Source organism: Hermetia illucens, chromosome 1 (assembly GCF_905115235.1).
Source record: "Hermetia illucens chromosome 1, iHerIll2.2.curated.20191125, whole genome shotgun sequence".
NCBI lineage: Eukaryota > Metazoa > Arthropoda > Insecta > Diptera > Stratiomyidae > Hermetia > Hermetia illucens.
In genome coordinates, this window is record NC_051849.1 from 27,775,343 (window position 1) to 27,802,861 (window position 27,519).

The 27,519-nt window shown below is 41.8% G+C and overlaps 1 protein-coding gene across 2 annotated transcripts; it reads left to right on the forward strand.

The window, feature by feature from the left end:
- On the forward strand, positions 1 to 27,502 carry LOC119661126 (mediator of RNA polymerase II transcription subunit 23). 2 transcript variants are annotated; one of them, XM_038070324.1, is made up of 22 exons: positions 1 to 253; positions 341 to 434; positions 503 to 653; positions 9,254 to 9,386; positions 9,456 to 9,626; positions 9,790 to 10,077; positions 10,257 to 10,472; positions 10,568 to 10,654; positions 10,735 to 10,836; positions 10,928 to 11,028; positions 13,495 to 13,731; positions 13,790 to 13,923; positions 14,001 to 14,175; positions 14,241 to 14,416; positions 19,768 to 20,080; positions 20,158 to 20,481; positions 20,551 to 20,771; positions 20,838 to 21,068; positions 21,142 to 21,586; positions 21,644 to 21,856; positions 26,544 to 26,684; positions 26,757 to 27,502. In XM_038070324.1, exons 1-22 carry the CDS (start codon positions 206 to 208, stop codon positions 27,370 to 27,372), a joined length of 4,617 nt encoding a protein of 1,538 aa, XP_037926252.1. In that variant the 5' UTR covers positions 1 to 205; the 3' UTR covers positions 27,373 to 27,502. The 2 variants fall into 2 exon arrangements, with proteins under 2 accessions (XP_037926252.1, XP_037926253.1); XM_038070325.1 differs by having other exon boundaries at positions 1 to 244.
- The last annotated feature ends 17 nt before the right edge of the window (positions 27,503 to 27,519 follow it).

The window sequence follows — 27,519 nt, forward strand, 5'->3', positions numbered from 1 at the left end:
CTGGCCGGCTGTCAAATGCCGTAAACAAGCGCCCTAGTGACATTTCTTTGCCAACCTTTTTAGCAAAAGCCGCTCTGCCGTAAGGAATTGCCTTTGAGGTTCATTATGGTGGAAAAAGGATGTTAAGTGTATTTTTAGACAACTCCTTACCCAGAAAATTCGATTAGCAACAAGATTTCGCTGCGTATATTCCACGCATAACAAGATGGAGGCCCAGATAATCGAGACGTTGAATGAATTTCTGGTAAGTGCTGTGAGTAATATTTTGAATTATTCTTCGTAAAGAGTGGTTCCTTACGTGCATTGTTGTGAACCTTGGTAACTTGAACGTTTTTTCCAGAAAGTGCAGTATATCGAGGAGGCCTTTCTCTGCGTTATTGTCCACAAACCGGACGCCGAGAAGCAGAAATGTGAGCAGTTCACAAATAACATAAGTAAGTCCTATTCTAGCTAAATCAACCTCCCTTCGACTTAACTAATTCAAAAATTGTTTGTCCTTCAGTTTCCCTGTTCCAAAATACCTCTTCGGAAGGAAAAGATGCGGTTTTGCGAGTCTACCTGTTGCGGGCCGCCCACAGCGGCAACCTGGCGCAACTCAAGGTTTTAATGGATACTTTGCATAAATTGGTGACTGGGAATTTGATTTCCGCAAGGTAAGTGGATGGAAAATCATTAGATTTGATAGATATTCTGCTTTAATTTGAAATAAAAGCAGGCGAAGCACAGACTAACCTCAATGGGGCTGTTAAAATATGTAGAAGTTCTTTATTTTACATTAAGAAGCTCCAAAAGTTAGTTTCAGGTGCTTGCCAGAAGCTGTAGGGATTGTGTTGTTGTTTTTTTCCGCCCAGATTTAGATCCCAGTTTGGGGATAGCGTATTGATCCTTTCTGTGCGTGTTATCCTTTTCGCAAAAGTCGTCGGTTCCTTCTACTTGGTTACTTGAGAAGTTTACACACTTCACTTGCTTTGCACAACGTGGCCCTTGAAAGACTCAACACGATGCTCAATAAATCGGTTTATAGTCTGCTCCTGACCTTTCCAACGGCTCATTGAACAATTAGCAAAGATGTGAAATTGTTTACCTGAATGACCATAGCAGCGCATTCTGCGATGTCTGAGGCATCGACAAACACGGCTAGGGGTATGCCAAACGTGTAGCGTTTACCAGTTGTTGCCCAGTTGCTTTAAACGTTTGGACGGTTCCTGGAGACTACACCACCTCCTGTGGTCTTAGGACCAGACAGGATGGCTTAGGTTCAGTCTGGTGAAACGACAATAGAAGTTTACTACTCCCAACATCCTTCTAAGGACTTTGACCATCTTTAGCACCGGAATAGGATAAAAATTTTACCTGTTGCTGGAGAAATCTGCAGTTTACAACGTTAGAATTATGCCGTCAAGGAGACATTGAAAAATGCACTCGAGATATGTGTCAAATGCTCCGACGCAAGTGAACATGCAAACAGAGTGTTATTCCAGTGTTTTTCCCGTGTTGAGGTTGTTCCTTATTTATTCCCATTTATTTCGTGGCATCTGCCGTGGGCGGACCCACTTCGTGTTTGTATCGACAGTGTTGTTTAGTTCGAAGTTAAATTTCTTTTTGCCTATCCGCATGGGTTTAATAAACCGTCTTTCTTTTTAATGTTTTGTATAAACACAGCATCCTCAACCAAAAAAATATTTACTTCGGCCTGGTTTAGGTCTGGACTGATGACGGATTTCACTTGAATATAATTCGTACCCATTACGTGATTGCGATTATACTTAAGTGGAGTAATTACCATCTATCGTTACTTTCGGTCAAAGGTCAAAGGTCCCAGGGCAAAGGTGAGGCGGCGTCTGATGAGTTGCCTCTGTCCTGGATGAAACCGTCAGATAACTTTTTTGCTTTTTTGAAAACTTCGATTTAACTCAAAAAAGAGGAGTCCGTGAACTAGAAAAGAGGAAGTAAGTTGCTTCCCAAGTGATTCGGTCCGTCACTAAGTGGGTGCGACTCAGGACTCCCAGCATCCTCATCAAAATCTTATTAAAATCGGTTTACTGTCTGTCTATCCGTTTGTCTGTCTTTTTTCATCGTTGGAAGGTGGAAAGGTTCAAAACCTACTGCTGGCTCCTGCCATGCAGTTATGTGAGACTCCTACTCACTAAAACCACCTCCTCCTTCTTCCACTCTCCCCACGGGACTGCTATAAGCATGGCATCGTCAAGCTGGATCAGTTCTTAACTACGGTTTATTATTGTTCGCTCCCTTTCTTGGTTTCGTCGCAGTTCTTCATGCCTTAGCTGCTGATGAATCATTTTCAGCTCAATTACCACTTGATGCCAACATAAACTCTACTATACTGTATTTTCAGGTGTTAAGCGCCTGTCTGCGATCGCTTCCAGTCTAGTTCGGTGTGCTGTAAACCATGGGTACTCAAATACAACATGCTCCGCATTCTCAGCCACGTTATCACAGCATGGTGACTCGTCGTGTCCAAATCGATGTAGATAAGCCCGATAACCTCCATGTCCACTTAAAAACTGTGTTAGCTCAAAGCTTAGTTCCCCGTGGCTCCTTTCAATCCATCTTCGAATGTGTGGAAGGATACGGTAGGTCCAACGGCCAGTTTGTGCCTCGTTCCATCTCTTTTTCCATTTTACGATGGATTCCCGTTGTGCTAGTTGCCGTCGAAGTACAATAGATTTCCCGATTGCATACACTTTGTCGTAGAGACGGCGACCCTCATCCGCCAAGATGTTTATGGGGATTGTCCCTGCCAGTACGTATGCTGCTTCTCCTGATGTTGTTCGATAAGCACTGCATACCCGGAGTGTACTTAGTCGATACGCCATTTCTAGTTTTCCGCAGTTTGCTTTGTTTTCCAGAATGGTTGCCCAAACTGTAGCTGCGTAGATGTCGATTTTGTCGTGGTCCACCAATATTCGGTAGTACCCTCGAGATCGTTACAGCGATGGAAGACGCTTTAATTGCAGCGCACTCAATGTGTTTTTTAAAATTAAGCCTTTTGTCAGTCAATACTCCCAAATATTTAAGCGACTCTTGGGAGTAAATTGTTTGTTCATCAACTTTAATTTTCACGGTTGTATCTTTCCTTCTTTTGCTGATTAGCACTAGTTCCGTTTTATGTTCAGCAACTTTTTCAACCAGGAATTGATCTCCCATTTCGCTTCATTTGCGTAGATTTCGATCACGTCTAAGCGTTTTGCAACTATTGTTACTCCGATATCGTTCGCAAAGCCAATGGTTGTCACGTCGTTAGGAAGGCGTAGCGTCAGCACTCCATTGTACATAATTAACCACAATAAGGGACCCAAGACAGACCCCTGTGGTACGCCGCACGTCATTGGGAATAATTTCTGTCCATCATCCGAGTCACAATATAATCTTCTTCCAAGAAGAAATGCAACAACAATGCGTGCAATGTACTTCGGAGCATGTAGTTTTGTTAGAGCCTCTACGATTTTCGTCCACTTTGCAGTGTTGAATGCATTTTTTACATCGAGTGTCACCACTGCGCAGCATTTTTCATCTTGTATTGCAGCGCGAGCCAGGCCAGTCACCATTTTGATTGCATCGACGGTTGATCTCCCCTTACGAAACCCGAATTGCTTGTCGAATAGGCCTCCTTCCTTTTCCGCAACAGCGAGCAGCCTGTTGTATAATACTCGTTCAAATAGTTTACCATTGGTATTGACCAAACATATCGGTCGATATGAGGAGGGCTCACCCAATGGTTTACCTGGCTTCGGTATAAGTATCAACTTTTGTAGCTCCCATTCTTCTTTTTCTTCAACCTTTGTCCCGTTCACAAGCGGGGTCGGCTCGTCGTGATCGGTTTCGCCATTTGGCTCTATCGAATCCCTGATTTGGGTGCAATCTCGATCATTCCATTTTTGGACAAGTTTCTCGAGATCATTTTTGCTATCAGATGCTAGAAAAACATCATCTGCATAAAGCAGTGTATAGGGTGCTGGACGTTCGATATCCCGTGTGACGGTTTCCATAACAGAACAAAGGGGATTGGTCAGAGGGCGCTTCCTTTATGAACACCAATAGAGACACGAAGCGGTTTTGATACACCCGCCATACTTCGAATTTTACTTTTCGGATCATGGCGGAGCAATTGAACCCAGCACAAGAGTTCAAGAGTCGAACCCTTTCTCTAGATCCAGAAATGCAATATAAAGTGGGCGATGCTTCTCCCGGTGTTTCTTCATAAGTTTTTAACAAATACGTGTTGATTCACGGTTATTTCAACGATTTCGTGAATACGGCTGTCAAGAATGCGTTCAAAAATCTTCCCAGCTCTTCGCTTTCCAGATGTCCAGTCGTCGAGAAATTTGTGGTGGAGGCGCTTCTTTTCACGGACCTTCATTTCAACATTGTCATTCCAAAGCCAAGTATCTCGGTTGATGTACCGCTTACCTGGCTTAGTGACAGCGGCTTTTTTTTTGTCCCACGATTCTTCCATTTTTGTAATGGTTGGTAATCGCGTAAGTGAGATAATTTCTTGTTTCTTCTCACGAAATCGCCACCATTTAATGCGCGGCTGATGGTCTCATAAGGCTTTGTAATCAGTGGCGGTGGAAAAATGTCAGCGTCTTATGAGAATATAGCCGATTTGCGTTTTACTGTTCCCACTATAAAATGTAGGAAAATGAAACAATCGTTTGATGAACCAAGCACAAGTACTGTGGCTGTCTACAAAATTGACTATACGTTCACAGACCTTATTGCATGCTCCAAACCCCTTTCTCTCATGGCACCTGTTACCGTTTGCCTTTTCACCCACATGGCCATTAAGGTCGCCGGCAATGATAATATAGTCGTCAGCAGGCACGTGACAAATCTTTTCATCGAGAAGTTGCCAGAAGGCATCTTTCTCGGCATCAGGTCGACCTGTCTGTCGTGCGTACGCGATGAAGAAGTGAATAGTGCGATCAGCTGATATAATGGTGAGCTTCATCAGCCGATCATCAAATCGTTCGACTTCTTTAATGGTATCACGGAAACGCTCTGAGATGGCAATGCCAACACCGTATTGAGTGTGTGGGCTACCAAAATAGAGAAGTTTATAGCCATTTTTACCGCGTTCGCGTTCAATGTTGCAGCTTTTGGCACTAAACAGCGTTCCTTACAGAGCGGAGATATCAATGCGCCTTTTCCGAAGGGCTCTTGCGATTTCCTCGGTCTTTCCAGTTAGGGTGCCAACATTTAGCGTGCAGATACGTATTTGTTTTGCTCGGATTAACTTGCTTACGTCCTGACGCCGTCCAGGCGTCAAGAACTCCATTGCTCGACAGGACCGGGGCCCGTCATGCCGCGTCGACTGAGGTGGACTCCCTAGCATTTCTCCGAGGCTTGTGACGCTATCCGATCATCATGTTTGTAATGACATTTTATGCATTTTCCTGGTCGGCCTGTCACGGGACCTGTCACCAAGAGAGATCGAGTAGGATTTAACATAGTGGAATAACTTCAACTATACTCTATTTATCTCTTTCCCTGATCTCAGCATTTTATTTTTGTTTTACTGAGGATAGTACAGAGTACGTTGCCTCAAACCCTTCTCCTTTATCTGGGCTTGGGACCAGAATACTATGTTAATAGCATGGCGGAGTTGTTGAATATCATGCTTAACTCATTGAAATATACTACAGAAGTGAGAGCGCGCGCGAATGTTTGGGTCGGCAACTTCCTCAAAAATTATGAAAAGAGTGATGTTTGTGCAGGTTGAAATTTTCTCTTACGATCTAAGATCTAAGTTGTGGTGCTGCACAGTGCGACAGGAAGTCTGCGCCTAAAATAGGGACACTGATGTCAGCTAAAAAAAAGCGCCACGAACAGGTCATCCGCAAGAAAAGATTCATGTCTATCTGCCTGTAGCCGTAAACTGCCTCTATTTTAAAAACGCAAAGCTTGTTGGGTCTGAAGACGGGGAAGACCAAGACTTCCGTGCACGCGCCTATCAGATAATTGCGCCTACTAAGGGGTCATGCATTGTAAGGCAACGTATTTTGCGCTTTGGGTAGACGTCGTCCATTTTTTTTTTTTGATTCGCGAGCAAAGTGCATTAGCTGGTACATTTAGTGAACTGATCCGCAAACCTATGATGGGACCACGGCTTCTCGAACGCCCATTTCTTGAGGCAAATATCGGACGTGTTTAAGAGCGCCCTCTTGAATACAAAGCATTCTTTGTCGCCGTCAGTGGCCACATTGGCCCTAAGCGCGGTTATTTACATCTCCGCGACCACAGGGAGCGCGTTTTCTTCGTGGATTTTGCCTACAGTCGTGGTTAACGCCATCGGCATACAATAGTATGCCCTGCGGGCCCTTCGGCAGTCGCTGAAGCCGCTAAAACTTCAGTAGCTGAGATCAGTGCGGTCGCCAAGCGTCAGATTCGTTGGCAAATTTCAAGTCTCAGTTACTGACAGGCGCCTGATGAGCTAGGTGAAGTAGCCCTCGCTCGGCACGTCGGCGAGCAGTGCGGTATCACTGCTCTCCTAGTAATTTCACAATGCACCAGCTCTTTGCATTGCAGTTGCCGAGCACTACGTTAACGTCGTTAGAGCGCAATGAATCAAATACTGACTATGGAATGTCTTCATTTGGAGCACATTCGTTGATTACGTTGGAATGCAATGTAATTTTCACTCACGCACCAATCACTTCATTGTTTTTTTTTTGAGATCTGAAACGTTGCGGCCGAAATTCTGTGGATGATAAAAGTTATGCTGCATTGCCGCGTTCCAGACTTTTTTCCATTTTTGAAAATTGCGTCCGAGAGTCAAACACCTCACAGCGCCATAACTTCGTTGCCTGAACCGTTTAGACATCTATCTTGTACCTTACGACCTGTTCGATGAGTGGTCTAAGAACGTCGCTTCTGAATAAAGAGAGCATATTCCAGGATCCTGGAACTTGTAATCCTTTTTCAATTACCGTGTCGTTGCATATCCAATCCCATTCGAGGTTCGGCGTTCTGAGACAATATAATACGCCTGCTGTATAGCCCCCAACCTACTGGCATATGGAAACCCCCAGCTCTTCTGATTTCCAATGGTAGTACCCGTATTAAGGCTTTTCGCCTTGTGAGTTAGGGCTTAAGAATATACTCAAAGTCTTCTCTGGTCACTTGTAAGAGGCGACTAAAAGGAATAGAAATTTGTGGGCTAGCGACCTGCAAATTTTGAAACTTTACTGCTACCCAAACGGCAAAAGTGCTTCGGGTAGGGACTGACCTCACGGCTGCGATCTTTGACTATCGAAAACGGTAGCGAGGGTCCTTAGAATGCTCGCTTTGTCCTCCTTGAGCGGGAATTCCAGTGATATAAGCTGGACATTCTGGGCCTAAGCGAAGTAATATGGTGGGACTCTGGAGAGCACTCCTCTCTCTCTTGTAGTAATGTGCTTTTATACTCTGAAAAGCCAAGTGGTAACAGACGCGAATCTGGTATCGGGTTGCTTCTGACGGCTACTGCAAGGCGCCCTTCTTTGCGCTGTGAGCCGATTTCAGACAGACTTGTAACTGAAAGATTCCGTTCGAAGTTAAGGAGCATCACAATTGTACGCACCAACTGAGAATTCCGATATAGTAGAGAATGATGCTTTCTACGACCAATCACATGCAGTTCAGGGGGGGCTTCGTAGAGGTGGCAATGTGATCGTGATGGGTGTTCTGACTGTCAAGGTGGAATCTGATAAAACTTTGCTCAGACATGTGATTGGGAAACACGGTCTTGGCGGTCACACCGGTGGTGGTGCTTTCGACAACTTCCACCGCCTCGTCGTTGGTAGCACATTGATCGATCAAAAAGCCTGCTATAAGGTCAGTTGGATTTCAACTGATCGACACCGTCCGAGCAATCAGATCCACCACTTCACGGTGGTTGGAAAGCTGCGACTCCCTAACATCGACCGCTTGTTTGACCCAGCTGTCGTTCGACAATAGGAGAGGTATCTTGTTTATCGAACAGCTGATACACTGAGTAATATCGATGAATATTGGGCCGCCATGAAAAATGCTCTTTTTTCGGGTGCTACACAGGTCGTCGACCACGTCTCGAAGGACCCTCATAAGATCTGGCTGACTGCGGAATCGTGCAGGCAGCAGGCTTGTGTCCGCTCCTTATCCTCCTGCGTTGGGCACACTAACACCCTACGGATCATTTTGGAGTAGTGCGCAGAGTTTAGATGTTCGCTGCACCTGCTCGTCATCGATTTCGAGAAAGTTTTCGATAGGAGGAGGAGGTGTATTTGGGGTATTCTACACAAGGGGGGGGGGGGGGCTTTCCAGAGAAATTAATAGCTATTATCAGAGCGACATATGATGCCACAAAATGTTACGTGCTGCACAGAGGCAAAATCTCGGAGGATTTTGACATCCAAAGCGGAGCTCGTCAGAATTGCATCCTGTCACCGATATTATTTTTTTTGTTATCGGTAAAGTTTTTCATGCTGTCTGGAGGACAGATGACATCTTTCCTCAAATACCTCGACTACGCTGACGACATCTGTCATGGTCCTTGGCCAAATGGCTCTGGATTTGGAAAGAGAGGGCAGTAGAGTTGGACTGAAGATAAACACCAACAAAACCAACGTTCTTAGTCTGTCGGGTCATCGGACTCTTCTTATCTGAATTAATGGGCAGAGCAACGATCAATTCGTATATCTAGGAAACGTGGTTTCTGCGGACTGTGGCACCGAACTGGATGTTGCTCGACATATTAGCAGCGCTAAATCCGCTTTCGCTGCCCTGTCTAAAATCTGGAAATGCAGTTAGCTCAACACCAAGATCAAGTTGAGACTATTCTGTGCCAGTGTTCTTTCTGTCTTGTTATATGGGGGTACCACATGGAAAGTGAATTCCACTGTTACCTTAAAGGTCCACGCTTTCGTCAATACTTATTTGCGTAGTGTCGTTAGAGTGCGCTGGTCTGATACTATCTTAAACGAAGTTGTTGGACGCACACGCCTACCACGGAAGTGACAGTGGATAGGTCATATTTTATGGAGGGACGAGAATTGCATTGCGGACTCCGCCAGGCAGTAGAATCCACTCCCTCAAGATAGCCGATGAGAGAGTCAAAAACGACTAAATTTGTTTTCTAAATGCCGAATAAAAGTGAGTTTTAGTCTGAACTTGAGTTCAGTGGAAAGAATCCGCTCCCTGTACTACATTTAATTTCGGTATTTTTGTTTTGTTAGCTTTTAAAAAAGTATTTAGTAATTTTTTCTTCCAATAGAGTTTTATGCGACAAAATATTAAGCTGCGACAAATTAGCCTTTCAAAACAAAAGCTTTTGGATAGAATGCTTTAAGCTGATCAAGAAGATAATCACCAATGTTGACTACAAAGGGGTTCGTGAAATAATGAAGGTATGATTGCATTTCTAAATATAATTGGCACAACATTTCCTATTTGATTGTCATTTGTGTTATCTGAAGGCTTGCAGAGACAAAGCTTCAACTTTCCCGACGAATATCAATGTCAGCTTTTTACCACAATTGCTTATCCTTGAAGATCTCATTCAGTTCATATTTGATCGTAATAACTGTTTGTTGCCGGCGTATTTTATTGCTAATGAACTGATCAAGTCACCACAACCATCACATTGGGTAAGTATTCAGTAAATAATCTGTGATCGCTTAAAATTTTGTTAAGTTCTGCTTTCCCCAGCTAATTTGATATGGTTCAAATAGTTTTTATTTCAGCCTCTGGAATTATTCCCTTATAGTCTGCAAAGATATCCTAAATAACAATTATCCTTTCTCCACATAGAAAATCAACAAATTGATGACCGATTTCGTTGAGGAATTTCGAAATATCGCACAAATGGTGACGATCATCAATCACAATCACATGTATCCAGTAGTGGAGACATTTGGCTACGCTGATCATTTGATGAATTCATGGAAACTCGATCCACACACTTTGAAATATAATTTTAAAGGTAATTTACCATATGACATCGAGATTGTTGAGCCGCAGCCGCATCTTGTCCGCTATGTGTTGGATCAGCCGTACTCGAAGGAGATGATCGCAGTTATGCTGAATTTGCAGAAACAGGTAAAGATCAATCTACATAATATGGTTCATGTTATTAGAAGAGAAGAAAACAAACAGAGCTTGATTTCTTTAACTATTTTAAAGATTTTGTGTAGTTTACTCCTTCGATTTAGTTTTAGGCTATTATTTTAATCTTAACTTACTTTAATTCTAAAAACAATCGTCCTTTATGTTTCTAGCAAAAGCAACGATGCCATGCTTTGGAAGAGCAACTGGTTTGGCTCATAATCTCTGCCATGGAACGAAGTGAACATGACTCCTGCGAGATGGTAACGCCAGACGATAAAATTACTCCCAACCATTGGTTATGGCTACATTTATCTTCACAATTGATATATTTTGTGTTGTTCCAATTCGTAAACTTTATGCACATCATTATTTCACTTCATGAGAAAGTAAGTAGCAAATTTGTTTGCTTTCAAATCAATCAATGATAAAAATCAGACTCTGAATTATTCATAATTTTAATTGACCAATCTCCCAACTACAGCTTTCCAAACGCGACTTGCGCAAGGGTCGAGACCAACTTATGTGGATTTTACTTCAGTTTATCTCCGGAAGTATTCAAAAGAATCCGGTATGTTTTCCTATTACAATTTCGTCCCCGATCCTCTGAGCCTCTACAATCAAAACTTCATTATATTCTACCATTTTCAGCTATCCAACTTCCTGCCAATGTTCAAACTTTTTGATATTTTATATCCCGAACAAGAACCGCTCAAAGTTCCTGATTTGAGTAAACCCTCAGCATTGAGACAGGTAATTTTAAAGTAATTTTAGATGCTCATATACAGTTTAGAAGTGACCGTACTGATGAAATAAATGCTCATCATTTTGTGATATGTTGCAGATGGCCCCAATTTGCATCTGGATCCATTTGATGAAGAAGGCACGTCTGGAGAGCGTCAACATAACTCAACCAATTCCTATCGCTTTGAAGGCTCATCATGAGTAAGTAAATTTTTTAATACAGTTTGAATTATTTAGTTTTTTTTTTGGCTATGAAATTTATGAGGGATACGACGATCGCGTGGTTGTGGATAAAATTCGGTTCAACAGGCTGGGCGGGTCACCTAATCCGTATGGGTAAAGATGATCCAGACCGGAAAGTTTATAAGGACCATATGGCGTAGGTCAGGACGTCATAGCTGTTGTTGGTATCAAATTGATGGATCTTGTCGCCAAACCGGATTGTTTCGAATTCCCTATTCAATTAGGCTTCAACCGAACACCGCTGTTTACACTGTTGATGATGATGATGAGTTTTCGTATGAAAAATATTTGCTGTTCTCACAAATACAACAAATGGTTTACTAGAAGTTACTGAGACATTAAGCTAACATCTAATCTATAAATATTTTTTTTTCTATTACAGTGGATCCTAGATAATTCGTTTTGGTCCCTTGGTTTTCCGACTACTAACTTCCGTACTTTGAATTTTGGATAATTCGAAGTTTTTCATTGGTCCCTTTGTTTTCGAATACACCAGGTCTGTACAAGGATGTTGTGATGATCTTAATGGGAGATATGAAGATCAGACGATCATCCTAAGTTGCCAAAAACGGCCTAGAGGGCAGAACTATCCCAGAAATCTGAAAAGTTGGCGAAATTGACCGTGAAGGTTCGCCCGCATAGATTGAAGCTCCATCAAAAGACGGCTCGACCGCGCCCGTGGAGCAGTAGGTCTCTGGGCCCGAGTGCCGCGATCAAGAGGGAAGATCCACGGCGGATCACAATCCCGTTCATCGCTTCTTCTGCCTCAGATCGCGATTGAGGCGCGGCCCCTGAGGTTCCCACCCTTCCTTGACATCCTCAGGCCATTTTTTTCAGAGGATGTCCCCCTAAAGAGAGAGTAAGCTGCTCCCCATTTAGTTCGGCCCAGCATTAAGTTGATGCGGACTTAGGACCCCACAATTGCCCCCACACGCCCTGTGAGGTTATTAAAATATAATCGTAATCTAATTATGCGCAGTATATATTCTTAATATACAAGTCCAAGATACTATCTTTTGTACTAGTTGAAGAACAATTTATTTACTGTTTAATCCACTCAAAACTCAAAACAAACCCGGCTTACTAAAAACCAGGGTTTGAGTTGAGGACTGCATGCAAATGTTGACTCAGAGCTATACTTTTAAATGCTGGTTGCAGCACATTACTTCGAGTGGTTTCAAGCGAATTCTTTTCGTTACATAAGTGCCACGAAATGCTCTTCAGCTCCCCCAGGACTTCCCAAGACGCCCGCACCGTCCTCTACTGTTCTGTGCGAAGTGCTCTTGGGGCCTTGCACTTCTACCTTCCCATCACATCGCCGAGGGGTGCCAGGTTTGTGCGCCGACCAAGTTTTTTGCTTGGAATAGTATCAAGCCACCGTAGTCGGATGATACGATACAGACATTGTTAACGGAGGCTTGGAGCCTTTGAGTGATAGTGGGCACATAGAAAGTGAGTGCTACTTCCATATAGCGACACAGAACACTAGCATGGAACAATCTGTCTAAAATACCAAAAGAACAGTTTTCTTTAAAATGATTTCTATGAGAAATTGGATGTACTTTCCCATGCCATTGTAATATCGATCTTCTACCGCCTAGACGCATTGACAATATCTTATTGTCTGTAATTGCTCTAAGATGTTTAAGTATTTTCGATTTTCGCGGATTGAATGTTAAAATGATTAAAACGGCTATGGTTTAGGGAGGTAGTACCCCGTGACTTTGGTTTTAGCAGGTGACGTCGGTTGGAGCCTCGTATTGGCTATGTTGGTAGAAGGGACGTTGAGGACTGAGGTCCAATAGTATGAATGGCATTGATAACCGATCATGCTGTTGGTTTACGGTTGAATGTGTTTGAACTTTGACCCTAAATTCTAGCTCAAGGTTCCCAAATTTCATGGCCTTAGTTCTGAAGGTAGGATCTGGGAATTCTGAGCTAGAATTTAGGATCAAATTTCCCACACACAAGGCTAATTGAAAGTAAGGCGCCTGGAAGTCTCAATTCAGTCCTCAGTGTGATAGTCACACGTTGGTTTCTATTTCATCGGATTACTGCTATGACTTGTACGTAATCCTCAGAGGAGTCCACTTGTAGTTACTTTCGATTTCAACCGTTTTGTTTTGGGCGTGATGCTTGTTATCACCTTCTCCTTATGGTCCATCTTGATCACCTTTTCTTAAATTCTGTGCCAGTGGAATTAAAAGTTCCAGTTGGGATAAAGTTATCAACTACTTAATCATTCAGCAAGAATAACTGCCGCATTCAGTCTTCAAACGAAGCGCAGATATCCTCATTCATCCCTTAAACACTCTAATCTTATTGTAGCAATATTTTTTTCTGTTTACCAATTATTATACTTTTTCTCCTCAAGAATATCTAAATAAAATGTTTAGCTTAACTGAATCAACTTCTGCATTCCAGGTTTCTTTCACACTTGGCTGTGCCAGGTCAATCTTTATCAATGAGCATGAATAACGACTATAGAATCATCCTTCTCTGCAATGCATACTCGACAAATCAAGAATACTTTTCCCGCCCGATGGCTTTGCTCACCGAATATATAAATTCGAAAAGCACCTCTCAGATGCCGGTAACTCCTCTATCCATAGTCGCTCTTGACGGATTGACAGTGCATAGTAAAATGTCGTTGATGCACAGGTAAGCTTATCATTTCAGTCTATAACCGTGTTTGTTAAAATTTAATCCTTCCTTTCAGTTTTGTAAGTCAGGTAATTAAACAAGCGCAGACGAAGGGATCGGTATCAACGTTGACTCCAGCTTTGATTGAAACCTACTCAAGATTACTTGTGTATTCCGAGATTGAATCTTTGGGAATTAAAGGCTTTCTTAGTAAGTGGGCTCTATTGGAAAATATCAATTGCGGTACTCTACTTTATAAATTCATATCATTGATTAATTATTTCCAGGTCAACTTCTACCCGCCGTATTCAAACAGCACGCTTGGGGAATACTCCATACTCTCTTGGAAATGTTTTCGTATCGTCTTCATCACATACCAACTCATTACCGTGTTCAATTGTTGTCGCATCTTCATTCATTGGCTTCTGTACCGCAAACGAATAAGATGCAATTGAATTTATGGTAATTCATTGCAAGAAGTTGTAGTAAAGCTACTTTTTAATGCTCAATATTTGATTTTTCTGCAGTTTTGAATCAACGGCATTACGGATTATAACCGGTTTGGGAGCAGCTGAGCTGCAACCGCAGCTTTCTCGATACTTCAATGAGAAGACACCAGGATCCGTTGCATCAAGTGAGAGCGAGGAACTAAATCGTGTTTTGATCATGTGTTTGGGACGAGCAATGCATATAATGGGATCGGGTGAGTGTTTAAAATAGTTCATATCAAATATGTCGTGTGAAGTGATCTGCAAGAATTAAAGGATGCTGATGAGTGAATGTGACAATAGTTGAAAGATCGAAATAGGATCATTTGTGGTATGATAAATACATTTCATATTTGGTAATTATGATGAATGAGATTCTTAGCGGTTATGATCCCAATTGAATGGTGTCTTCCTACTGACTAAACCCATTCATTCACTTCCCACTTTTAGATGCATTTTGCACACAGTTTTTGGGTTTAGGTTTCCTCCAATATGTTCAGCGATGCACCTCTTGTAGTTGGGAAGGAAAAAAATGGAATCATGTGTTATCGCTTATTTTTGCATCAGTAACGATTGTGCCCACTGAACGGAAATATGACTATTTCGATGGGGACTTGAACATATCTTTCATTCTGTCCTTGTCTCCGCTTGCTTGATTCTTTGGCCTCTACAATTTTTCAATTATATTGACTGAATGCTCCAGAACTGAGCATTTCGCGACTTCGATATGGATTCCTTAACATCATGGCCGGTGGACATCGGTACAAAAGTTCATTATAGATTGATATATTCAGGGAGCGTTATTCGGATAGAACGGAAGATATTGATATTGGATGTGTGTGTTGTTCGTTAATTCAACCATCCAATAGCACCGTTAACTTGGAAAAAATAAAGATAGCAGAGTACCACTTGTCGAACATTACAATCAGTAACAGCTATAATGATAGAATCCGCGCACAGTTGTTAGCAACCAACAGCCGCTCGAAACGTTTCATCATAAGGTGAAAGCTCCTTCTGCACAATGATATTGCCAGTCTTTATATATTCCTCGGAAACTTGGGTTCTGAGCAAAAAAAATTGCAACATCTAACCGCGTTCGAAAAAACAATCCTTTCAAGAATTTTTGGCTGCCTCCAGGAGGATGGACGATTTCGTAGCCTATATAAGCCTCTATGAATCAGCACGAAAAAACTATAGAGGCAATATCTATGGTAGATCGTGCTTCAGATGGAGCGATGGCGTAGGTTTTCCAGCGCGGGCTCCTCGTGAACTTGGAGATATTTTACTCCTAATAATGAAAACAGATTACAGGTAATCAAAAAATCCGTTTTGTAAACGCCTCAGATCAACGATTTCAATTTCGGCGATGATAGGTAATTCCTTAGATGACATTGTAAATTCCTTCCTAAGGATACTTTAATGACCGATGCAAATTTGGTGGTTATCCCTCAGCTTCGGCTTCACTAGGAACAGGTATATCATGAACTTTTCCACCAAGAATCTTGGATCCAGTGGGGTGTCTTCATTGTCTTCACCAAGGATTTAAAAAACCACTGCGAACAAAAGTTCAGGTACAAGAAAAAAAATCAACATCTTCCAAGCTGGTTCACAGATCAAGTAAAACGATGGGCAAAATGTCGACACATTACTACGCATTGCCGGACACGGTCGGTTCTTTCATTAACCGATCTCATCTTACAATTATCCCATTTGAAGTTTCCCACTATTATCGCATTCCTCATTGGAATTGCTTTTCAGCAGCTTAGGTAGTGATCAATCATTATCGAGACGTACCGTTACTCTTGCGATGTTCCAGCGTTATAATCTTAAAATGTAATGTCACATTACTATTACCAAGCGCAATCCAAACATTACCACATCACCATCATTATTGAACATTACTGCATAACCATGCATTATCGCATTACCTAACATCATCGCTCTACCAAAGTGTTGGTGATATTACTTCCGTGAAAGGTAATATTTAGGAATTAAAATATCACCGCCTTTCGTATTACAAATGGCAGCGGCAGTTGTCGAGTGCCGACGCCGAGTATCGCTTGCGTATTTATTATAGTTATGATTGTCTGTTCTTTTGTCTGACTTTGGGCTGGTTTCAAGCTGCCTTTAAAGTAGCTTAGGATTAGAAAATAATTTCGGATGCATGTGAATATGGGATGCAGATTCTTGGTTTAAGTAATCTCTAATTACTCGGGCAGAATTTGCATGGGTATGCACGCCAGTCAAATGCAAACCCTGTCCTTGACATTTTTCGTAAATGCAGCGTTCCAACCGGGTGCCAGTAAATGTGGTTGAAACGCTTGTCTGGAGTGCGATAATAAGCTACCAGTTAAATACGTGACTCGTTTACTTGGATGTGAAAGAATATGATCGTATCACTGAATATGGAACATTCTAGCCGTAAACGGGTTTATGTATTTCAGTTAGTTGGTTCATCACAGCGACAATGTCTTGCCCTTTTCCTTTCTTGTTAAGTACCGAAAGAGTGCTTTGTGTTCCGGGCAGATAATTACAGAGAGTCCTTTCACTATATGCTACAAAAAAGAAACGTGCTGAAAATAGCTTGGAATTTCCTATCAAAAGCCGCGTATTCCATCTGCGTTGGGGTTAATATCTTAAAGAAGAAACCCAATGAATCCCAAATCCCATATTTAACGCGGCGCTCAAAATTTCAAAGATCTCGCTTTGATTGGCGAAAAAGGTAGGGCTTCGTCTGAGAGTGCAAATGCTCCCTCTACCTTGGGGGCAGGTTGTTGACATTTTTTTGTTCATCTTGGTCGTCTTTAAGTAGTTCTTGAGCGGAACATGTATCGTCGCAGTCCCTTTGATTTTTTTTTTATTTTTCATTCTGTAGAGAGAGGTGGAAAAGGGGGGGTTTCTACCCGGACCCGGGGTTTTGTCGGGGTCCGGAATAAAAATTTCAATAAAAAAAGCGAATAATAGGGGGCTCATATAATTCTTACTGCAGACTCGTATAATTTTTACTCCGGTCTCGGATTCCCCCCCTACGACCTTGATTCCCAAGTTTTTTCTAAGTTAATGTTGTCTTGGCTAAAATCTGTTCCGACAGTGGTCATCAAATTTCATTTTAAATTGTCCAAATTCGGATTGACCGATTTTGAGGCTGGTTTGTAGATGTTGTCGACACAAACAGTCCGTGCAATTCATCGTCTTTAAAATCATAAGTCGCAGCAGCCGGAATTACCGTCGAATTGCTTAAATATGGAGGCGACCAATTACACCAAGTGGTTCATCAACTTGTGCTCCAAGTATAGGAAAGCGAATCAAGGCCTGACGACTGGCAAAGAGGCATCATCTCACCCATACATAAAGAGGGAGATATCACACAGTGCAACAATTATAGAGGTATCACGTTGCTGAGTACTATCTATAAGATACCAAAGAGGCTTCACTCCAGGCAAATCAGCTACAGATCAGATTTTCTCTCTGCGGCAAGCGATGGAAAAACTATTGGAAGATCGACATCAGTTGCCCCATCTTTTCATCGAATTTAAAGCCGCCTATGACAGCATGGCCAGGGTAAAACCGTACACTTGCATGAGAGAATTCGGTATCCCGACGCAATTGATAAGACTGACTAGGCTGACCCTGGCCAATGTGCCAAGCCAGATAAAAGCAGTAGGCTCACTCTCAAAACCATTCGTCATCAACAGCGGTCTACAACAAGGGGATTCCCTATCATGTGCCCTCTTTAACCTGGTCCTGGAGAAAGTGATCCGTGATGCTGAGGTAAATGCGAGGGGTACGATCCTCTTTCAGTCCACCCAACTACTGGTCTATGCTGACGATATCGACATCATGGGAAGAACGACCCGAGACGTACAAACATCCTTCATCCAGATCGAGCAGGCGGCCATTGACGCGAGATCTCGGGCTGCACAGCAATGAGGGCAAGACAAATTATATGGTGATAACGTCAGCACCAGAAACCAACAAACCAACAACATCAAACCGCACTAGTCAAACGGGAAGAATAAAGATAGGAAAATACAACTTTGAGACCGTTGATAATTTCTCCTATCTAGGGTCGAAAATCGCAACCGATAACATCTACGATTATGAAATCCGCGCACGGTTGTTGGCAATCAACAGAGCCTATTTCAGCTTACAAAAACTGTTTCGCTCGTCTTACTATAGGGTCAAAGCTGTTACTGTACAAGACAATGATCTTACCAATTCTCATGTATTCCTCGGAAACTTGGGTTCTTAGCAAGAAAAATTGCGAACTCTTGGCAGCGTTCGAGAGAAGACATAACGACGAAATCTATGAGCGATACCATGACCGTCAGCGATGGCGTTGGTCATGACGCCAGACAGCTTTTAGGGATATCGAATTGGTGGACCTCGGGACAAAACCGGGATGTCTGGAGTTCCTTATTAAGGCAGGCCTAGACCGGATACCGGTTGTTGCGCCGTTGATGATGATGAAAGGTGAACTAGGGCGATGGAGTCCTCCTGTTGGGAAATGGACGAAATCGGAGCTATTCGGTACTTATTAGAAACTCTCAAATGATTCATCCTTTGATTCACATAGTCGCCATTCGTCTTCAACTTTGGATACCACGTGAAAGGGGCAGCGAGACGAGGTTCATGTTTAATTATGTTATTTGTTTGGAAGATAAATAAACTGAGAAAGTTCATTCATTTGATAATAAAGTTGACGTTGACTGCCAAGAGACGTGCGGTGAGCAAGCTATCCTGCCGAGATCCTTATCCTTTTCTAAGAGCGTAGCTTACTTTTTTAGGGAATTGGGGAAAACTGATTTGAGGACTACCTCACTTATGTTGATTCCTGCTTACTTATGCAAGTGGGTGGTTTCTGTTCATTGGAGTTCTTACCTTGGAGTTCACGCCTATTCTGTTTTTTCTTTGGACTTTCCAAAGTCCTCGACTATTTTTTCCTGATACCTTTATACATCTGCTGCACGGGTGGACTTAATATACACATGTCCTGGAACTGGAACTTAGTTTGGTTCTCTCGTTGCCCTGGGTTCGAATTCCGATTGTCATAGATATTTGGGTTCGTCTTTGTGTTTGTCTCGGTGCTTCGAGATTATTACTTGCACATCATTCAGTATGATGGTAACGAAATCGAAGCACAGTCTTATTGGAAGTAAAATGAGGAAAAAATAAAAATAGCAACGGAGAGACTGTGTGGATGACCTACGCTTTACAAAGGAGTGAATACAACTTGTGTTATCCAAATACGTGGATATTCCTTGAGAAATTCGGGGAATTGTGTCATTTTGTCGCCTGCATTTGTGTAGAGTTAGTCTAGATTGATTGACCAGCTACCGCTATTGATTCACGACAAGTCTACCGTTGTAATCCAGTATGTCTCGCGGACATCTCCAAACTGAAAATCTCTTGCCTATATACTATTTCAAAAGTTTTTTTCTGTGTTTAATTCTTCTTTATACAGGAAAATGAATGATGTCAGAAGTCTCACATGTACTATATTAGAAATTCAAAAGAAAGGAACAGTTTTAATTCCACTAATTTTGTAATCATTTTACATTTGCAGGTAACGAGCTCCAGCCATGGTGCAAAGAGTTGCTAACCACGATCATGCAAAACACACCGATGACTTTCGCCAATCATTCACTTACTCGTTTACCACCAGCCCTTGCAGAATTTCTCAGTCAGAATAATGCAGCTGTCGAGAATAAACAACTCCTTAAAAAATCTGTCGACGAGGAATATCGCAATTGGACATCAATGTCGAACGAAAACGATATCATCGCCCATTTCATCCGCCCAAATACTACACCTTTGTTCCTTTGCTTGATATTTAAAATGATCTGGGAAACGGACACCATCAGCCCGGTGGCTTATAAGTGAGTAGAATCAGTTTACATGAAGATTATTTTAACGATTCAGCGTATTCTAAAACCTATATTTATCCTTCTTTCAGAATTCTGGAGGGAATCACCGCCCGAGCATTGAATGCTCATTTGCGCAAACTGTGCGATTTTCTTGTATTTGAAGTTGCAAATTCAACTGGTAAAACTCTTATCCATAAATATGTTGACACAATGAACAAAATGATTTGGCAATATCATATCGTCCCAATTGATCGCGTAATTTTGTGCCTGGTGTTACGTTATTACGAAAACAGTGACGCTCATGTATGCTTCCTGATAATTCAATTAATGATATTAAAGACGAATGAGCTCCGGATTCGGTTGAACGAAGTCCAAGTGGACTATCCTGCTGATCATTGGAAGCAAAGTAACTGGTAAATAGATTTTGATCCCACACACAAACCTTTGATATGCAATGATTTCAATATCCTGATTTGAAATAGGCACGATCATCACATTCAATATCGGCAAAAATTCCCTGAAAAATTCGGCCCAGACGAATCAGCTTCCCATTCTCCTTTGCCAATTTATTATGGAAATGTTTGCTTCCGATTTTTATCGGTGCTTGATATTGTTACGATGAGATTCATTGAAATCGGGCATCCTATTCATGGCATTCTTGAGATAATTTTTGAGCACTTGGGAAGTTTGTACAAGTTTCATGGTAAGTTTTTTTGTGGATGGTGTTCGCCCCAATGGAGATTCATGCCTTTTTGGTGTATTATTACAGAGCGACCGATTACGTTCCTCTATAACACTTTTAACTTCTATGAACGAGATTTAAAGGAACGTGTATCTTTGAAGAAAAAGATGCTCCATGAAGTAATGAAGGGATTCAAAGATATTCGCCCAGCTAACTGGGTTTTATCTGAACCTTTCACTGAATACTTGCAATCCAATGAGCTACTTTTCAATCCGGAAATGCCCTATTACATTGGATTGGTTCGACGTCTAGCAGATGGTGAGTGCAACTGCCTTTTGGATAATTATCGATCCAGTTTTAAAATAACGAAATTTCCGTCCCATCTTTTCAGCCATCACTGGGAAAAACTATTTTTACGTTACTGACTGGCGCTTCTATGAATTCCCGAATGCACCTACTCATGCTATGTATTCGACGTGCTTGGAAGTATTAGCGTTACCACTCGCCCCGAAGGTGGTTGTAAACAATCTAATTGATACAGTCGTAAAGGGAAATGCTATTCTTTTGGGTAACGACATTCAGGCGTTCATCAATGCAATTGGCGTGATAATTGCTGCCCTGCCGGAGTCCTATTGGAGTGTCGTTTACGAACGATTGGTTGATGCATTGAATAGTCCGAAAATGGTTGAATGGAATTGCCGTTTCTCAGCCTTTGAACTATTCAACTTCAAAATTGTACGCGAAGCAATGCTGAATAAATCATATGCAATGCTTTTGGCTGTCGCACATTCTGTCTTTCATCATATGGGATGTTGGAAATTGATAACAATGATTCAGTAAGTTTCAAGTGAGAGCAGAGAAGAACTGGAATTAAATTTCGCTGTTTATTACAGATATTTGAAGGAGAAATTGAAGCCTTGCGTTCAAAATGAACATCAATTGGTTTTCGTTTGTCACATTTTTGGACCGTTTTTACAACGTTTGGAAAGTGAAAAGTCAAATGCTGTTGCGGAAATTGGTGTATTGTTGTACGAGATGCTAGAAGTGGTTGATAAGAATCACGGACCGAAAAATTTGGACTATATGGATCCGATTTGCGATTTCTTGTAAGTACTATTTGAATTATAGTTGACATATGAAGTAGGTATTTTTCAAAGAGTAAGAGTAAAAGATGTTTGCTGTAATAATAATAATCGTTGGCACGACATCTCACTTGGATGTGGGCCTTGAAGTGGGATAAATTACTTCATTCAAGACCGTAACATTAGGAGGCAATGTGGTCAGGATTGCGTTCACTCGTGATTATTACCGTGATTTGACTCTACTAGACTAGAGTTTATCCCGACTGAAATGATCTTGCCTGTGCGAGAAACTACCAGCAGCATCCTCGATTGTTGCTTGACGACATGGTTTGGTCAACCTATCTTATCTCTTGCAAACTCTAAGGAAAATTCCTTCTAAGAGGCATGCATTGTGTTATGCTATCTAGCAAGATTTGTAGACGGATCCTAGGGATTACTTTTATTATTTCCGCTGCAGCTTCGTCAGATTCTGAGGCTTTGTTATTTTCAAGGAAGCTTGGAACTTTTCGGAGCTCTTCCTGGATGAGCGACTTCGGCGTCGGTAGTGATTCTTGCGTACCACTAAAGTCTGTTGGGTTGGAAATAGAGTATTCACTATTTTCTCCATTTTTTCTGTAGTTGAAAATGGAGGGTTTATGGTCTTGCTCCTACCTTATTATGGTGACCTGATCCAGTACCCCATGAAATGTAATAAATCTCATTTTGAAGTTTTACTGATTCTGAGCTCAACTATACCATTTGACCACCAATAATTTTTTTGCGCTTCATGGTGATATAGACCCGCTTTCTGGCTTCTCCCTTGGGGTATTTGGCGGTGGTACCCTATTGAATTTAATGAGTAGAGTCTAGCTTTGCTGTGTCCCATTTATGGGTAACTACGTTGCTCGTCAGGAATTTTTGTAATCTATGCCCCATTTTGTTATTTTCTTGGTGGCTGCTGCCAAGCCCGAGAACTATCTCATCATCAAAGACGCAACCAACAGTATACGGTCTAGAGCTACCTTGTATGGAGCTTCAGACATTCCAGTGTTGCGTCGAGGTACGCCAATTTGAATCCCTAAAAACTGTCGGGCGTCCTGGCCTACACCATTGCCCCATCTGAGGCAGGTTTTGCCACGTCTTCTTTTTCCACCATCATAGACTTATAGACTTTTCAGACTGAATTGTTTTCACCCATACGAATTAAATGACCCGGCTACCGCAATCTATTGAGTCGTATTTCACACATAGCCAAGACGGACGTGGTATTGCTTCTAAATTTTGTCGTTATGTAGGCTACGGAATCATCAGGACCCATATAGGGATCAAAAATTCTTCGAATACAAGAGAACTGTGAAGATCATTGTCTTTTCGAACGGAACAGTCTTTGTAAGCTGAAATAGGGTTTGTTGGCTGCCAACAACCGTGCGCTGATTTCATCATCATAACTGTTATAGATTGTGATTTTGAACCATAGGTAGGAAAAATTATTAACGGTCTCATAGCTGTAGTCTCCTGTGTTTATTGTTCTCGTTTGACTAGAGTCATTTGATTCTTTGGTTTTTGGTGCTGTCTTTGCCACCATGTGCCTGTATTGATGTGCTGTCCAACATCTGGCGACACTCGCTGTCTGCTCGATCTGAATGAAGGTTGTTTTTCCAATGAACTAAGGCCCGGTCACATCGTCTGACCAAAATCTGCTCAAGTTAGTTCCTCCTTCTGGATGCACTTCTTTCAAATGGATCTCGTGCGGATTTTCTGAACCCCAACTTAGACAATTGTATTTGATGACGACCCCATTCAAATGAGAAATATGCCTCATCTGGGGAGATGATATGTTTCGCAAAATAGGCCTTCATTTCACTTTGTCATATCACTCATTGAGCGAACTGCAGGCGGTCTGCATGCTTTCCTAGTTTGAGCTCCTGACCGAGTTGAATCCTGTAACGGTGACGGCGTCGAAATTTAAAGATGTTTTGAACGACGTCGAATTTCGGGGACACTCTCCTTTACAGCCAGAATGTTTTCGACTGGCTGGCTGGTACCTTGACGCACAGAAGACTTAATATTCATGATCGATCCAGTTCCTTACCATATTGTAGCATTAGGTGCACTTCCACGACCAGAAACTCTGCGAAGCAGTCCTAGTGTAACTTTCCGGCGCTGAAAAAAAGTAACAATAAAATTCCAGGCTTGAACGCACAAGAGGAGCTACCTATTCGTAAATCCAAAGCACAATAAAGGAAGGGAACCCCATTGGATATTGCCGTTTAAACCTCACTTTCCAAGTCTCAGGTAACAATGAGGCACCACCTTCTTACTTTGACATTTTTGATCACAATATATGGATAAATAAGGAACATTTGATGTTTTTTATGGAGAAAGTGGAAAGAGATTAATTCTCAGAGCCGTTTAGCAATTTAAAAGTTAGAATCTAGTAATCCACTTAACTCATTTTTAATGCCATGCCATCTTTTCACAAATGACTATTGGCCAATTATTTGCCGGAAGAGGTTAACTTCATTTAACAATTAATACCCGTTAATATCCACCCTCAAGGGCATTCCTGAGAAGAAACGTTAGGAACAGAGACCAAAAAAGTAAGATAACCGAATGAATAATGTCAGCAACACAAAAGCACTGTGACGCGTACAGTCACATGAAAAGTATCAACCACACCTAAGCATCGTCGTACCCGGTTCACTGTAATGCGCTTCAGCTCCTTACAAAACCTCGTGAGCCTTCCTCCAATATTATTCTTGGGGGAAACTATAAAAAAACAGGGACATAAATTTCAACTTAGATATACAACTTGATCGACGCCTTCGATGTTCGGTCAATTAATGCTGATAGGGAGAGTATAATGACCCGTCAGACTTAGAACCCTGGTTTTGTTCGCATTTAGCTTCAGTCCAACTCTACTTGCTTCTCTTTCCGAATCCAGAGAGAGCAAACAGATTTCAGGAGAGGAAAGATGAATCATTTTACTATTATCTTTACGACGGCAGAGAGCACGCAAATATCCCTCCAATTATCAAGATGGAGGCCCTTCTTTGCAATCTTAACGATCATCCCCTTTTTACACTTTCTGGGAGAGTTCTTAGATTCCCAGGATTTATTTACAAGTGCAGCGATAAATACCTCTGCGGGGAGACCGTTAAGCCCAACGGCTTGACTCCATTTGAAGGCACTGACGACCGAGATGATTTCTCTTCTGTGTGGAGGAACAGTCCGTATCCGCACGTAACGGTGACTAGCCAATTCATTCACATGAGGCGAAACTTCACTGAATGTAAAACCGTGTTGAAGTGTTCCTTGCATTCAGGACGATCCAAGGGTTCAACACCAATTTGATGTCCTCGTATCGAAATCCTCAAGCGAATCCATTTATTTCGTTGTTGGAAGAGCTGCTGAGTATGCACAACGGATAATGCAGATTGCCTGCAATAATCACTTTATCTTCGCTTGAGTGGAAGTCCTCTTGAAATTCTTTTGTTTTGTCAATTAGGTTCAGTTTGTAGCTCATTTGTGTCTAATGATGGCCCTTAATGTATGCATAACATTGACCGCTTCTGCGGTCTTGACTCCTCCTGCCTGGTCTTCTGCAGTCTCATCGTACATACTGTAGCATGCATAAAGACAACCTTATATTTTGATCAACACGTATTCCTGCCATTGTCCACCTAACCAGTATCTTCCCAGCTTTGTAATAAATTTCTTCGCTCTCTTGCGCCATGTTTGCATATGCATATTTCTTCATAGCTGTCACTATTTTGACTTCTGATGCTCGGGTTTTTATCTGCGGTTTTCATTTCGGTTTCGCTCTGAGATCTTGCCTCTTCATATGAACTTTTGGACTGATTGCGCTTTTCTATGAGTAACCGTCTGCAGCTTGTATTGGTGACTTTCTCGGAATTGACTGCAAATCCGACTGGGCTCTCCGAAGTTCTCTTACTTTATGTTGTGCGAAGGTTTTTTCGCTTTTAAGGTGGTCATTTGACTGCCTTTGTCCACCTCGATTTGTATTAGCCTTCGGCCAACTTCCACTGCAAATTTTCTCAAGTTCCAATAATTTGTGCAGCTTCTTCTCATCCAGCTCTTCTGCACCGTTTCTCACTCCAATATTAATGTTTCCCTGGTTAAAGAGCTTCCAGCCCTCCCTCACTATATTTACATCAATATTCATGTTTCTCTGATAAAGGATGACCAGTTTAATCTTTCTTTCCCTGTGGCATGTTATTAGTCTTCTTCTTCCTCCGCATCCTAAAAATCAATTCTTGACACCCAGAGTTTATCATATTTCCGAGACTCCTGCGCTGACTGAAACTCCCCTGATTGCCATTTCTAAGAGATTAGATTTCTGTCTGCTGCTTGTAGTCTAGCCTAAAATTGATAGACAAAGGGTAGCTTCTTCGAAACTATAATTTTTAGTTTTAAATGTAAATATATATTTTTAAAAATTGTAGTTTAGAGGAAGATATCCCTTGTCCACCACTCCCCTGGTCGTTTCACATATTTGAATTAGGATTTTTATGGAAATCTAAGCCTGCATGTATGTGAGACTTTGTCAGTTTGATGTGGATTAGTGCTTGACACCAATTCGCAATTCGAGGTAATATCGTGTTCATTCACTCAAACTTTGTTATGGGGATGTTTGATCAAAAAATTTAAAGGTATATTTCTAATTGATTAACAATTTCTAATATTTTTCCTTTATTTCATGTCGTCTTAGATATCATATTAAGTATATTCACGTTGGGAATATAATAAAAAATGAATCAGAAGCAATAATCAAACGATTGAGGCCGGCTCTTCAGATGCGGCTCCGATTCATAAGTCACTTCAACGTTGAAGAAATTGGTTCAGAGAAAACGTAAGTCCATATGTCACCTTGATAATCTCCTAGTTTTACTAATTTTTGCAAGTTTTATATTCATTCCCACAGTGAAAATGTTCAGCAGCCAACCCAAGCACCAGCGCAACAGCCACCTGTCCAACAACCTGCACAACCGACACAACCTCAGCCACAAATTTCTCCTGCACCTCAACAGCCGCAAGCGCAACCGCAATTGCAGCAGCAACAATCTCAACCACAACCCTCACAAAATATTCAACAGAACCTCCAACAACAGGCACTTCAGCAGCAACAACAGCAAACCTTACAGCAAAATCTCCAACAACAAACTCTCCAACAGCAAGTACTTCAGCAACAAGCCATGCAACAACAGAATCTGCAACAGCAGACCTTACAACAACAAGGATTACAGCAAAGTGCCCTTCAACAACAGAATCTGCAACAGCAAGCTTTGCAACAACAAAATCTCCAACATCAACAGTTGCATCCTATGCAACAGCAACAGCTGCAACAACAGCAGCTCCAGCAACAACAATTCCAACAACAGCAACAGCTCCAGCATCAACAACAGTTACAGCAACAACAGTTCCAATTACAGCAGCAGCAACAGTTGCAGCAAATGCAACAACAGCAATTGCAGCAGCAGCAGATGCAGTTGCAACAGCAACAATTACAGCAACAGGGAATGGGAATGAGACACAATTGAATTGAGCTCGTAGTGTGTAAGTTTCATAGTTTACTGGTTCCTGCAATCGGTGAAAGTGACATAAAACGCTATGTTTTGAAATAATATGTTTATTTTACAAATATAATTGAATAAAAACTATCCATCTAAACTAGGAGTATCTAGGCT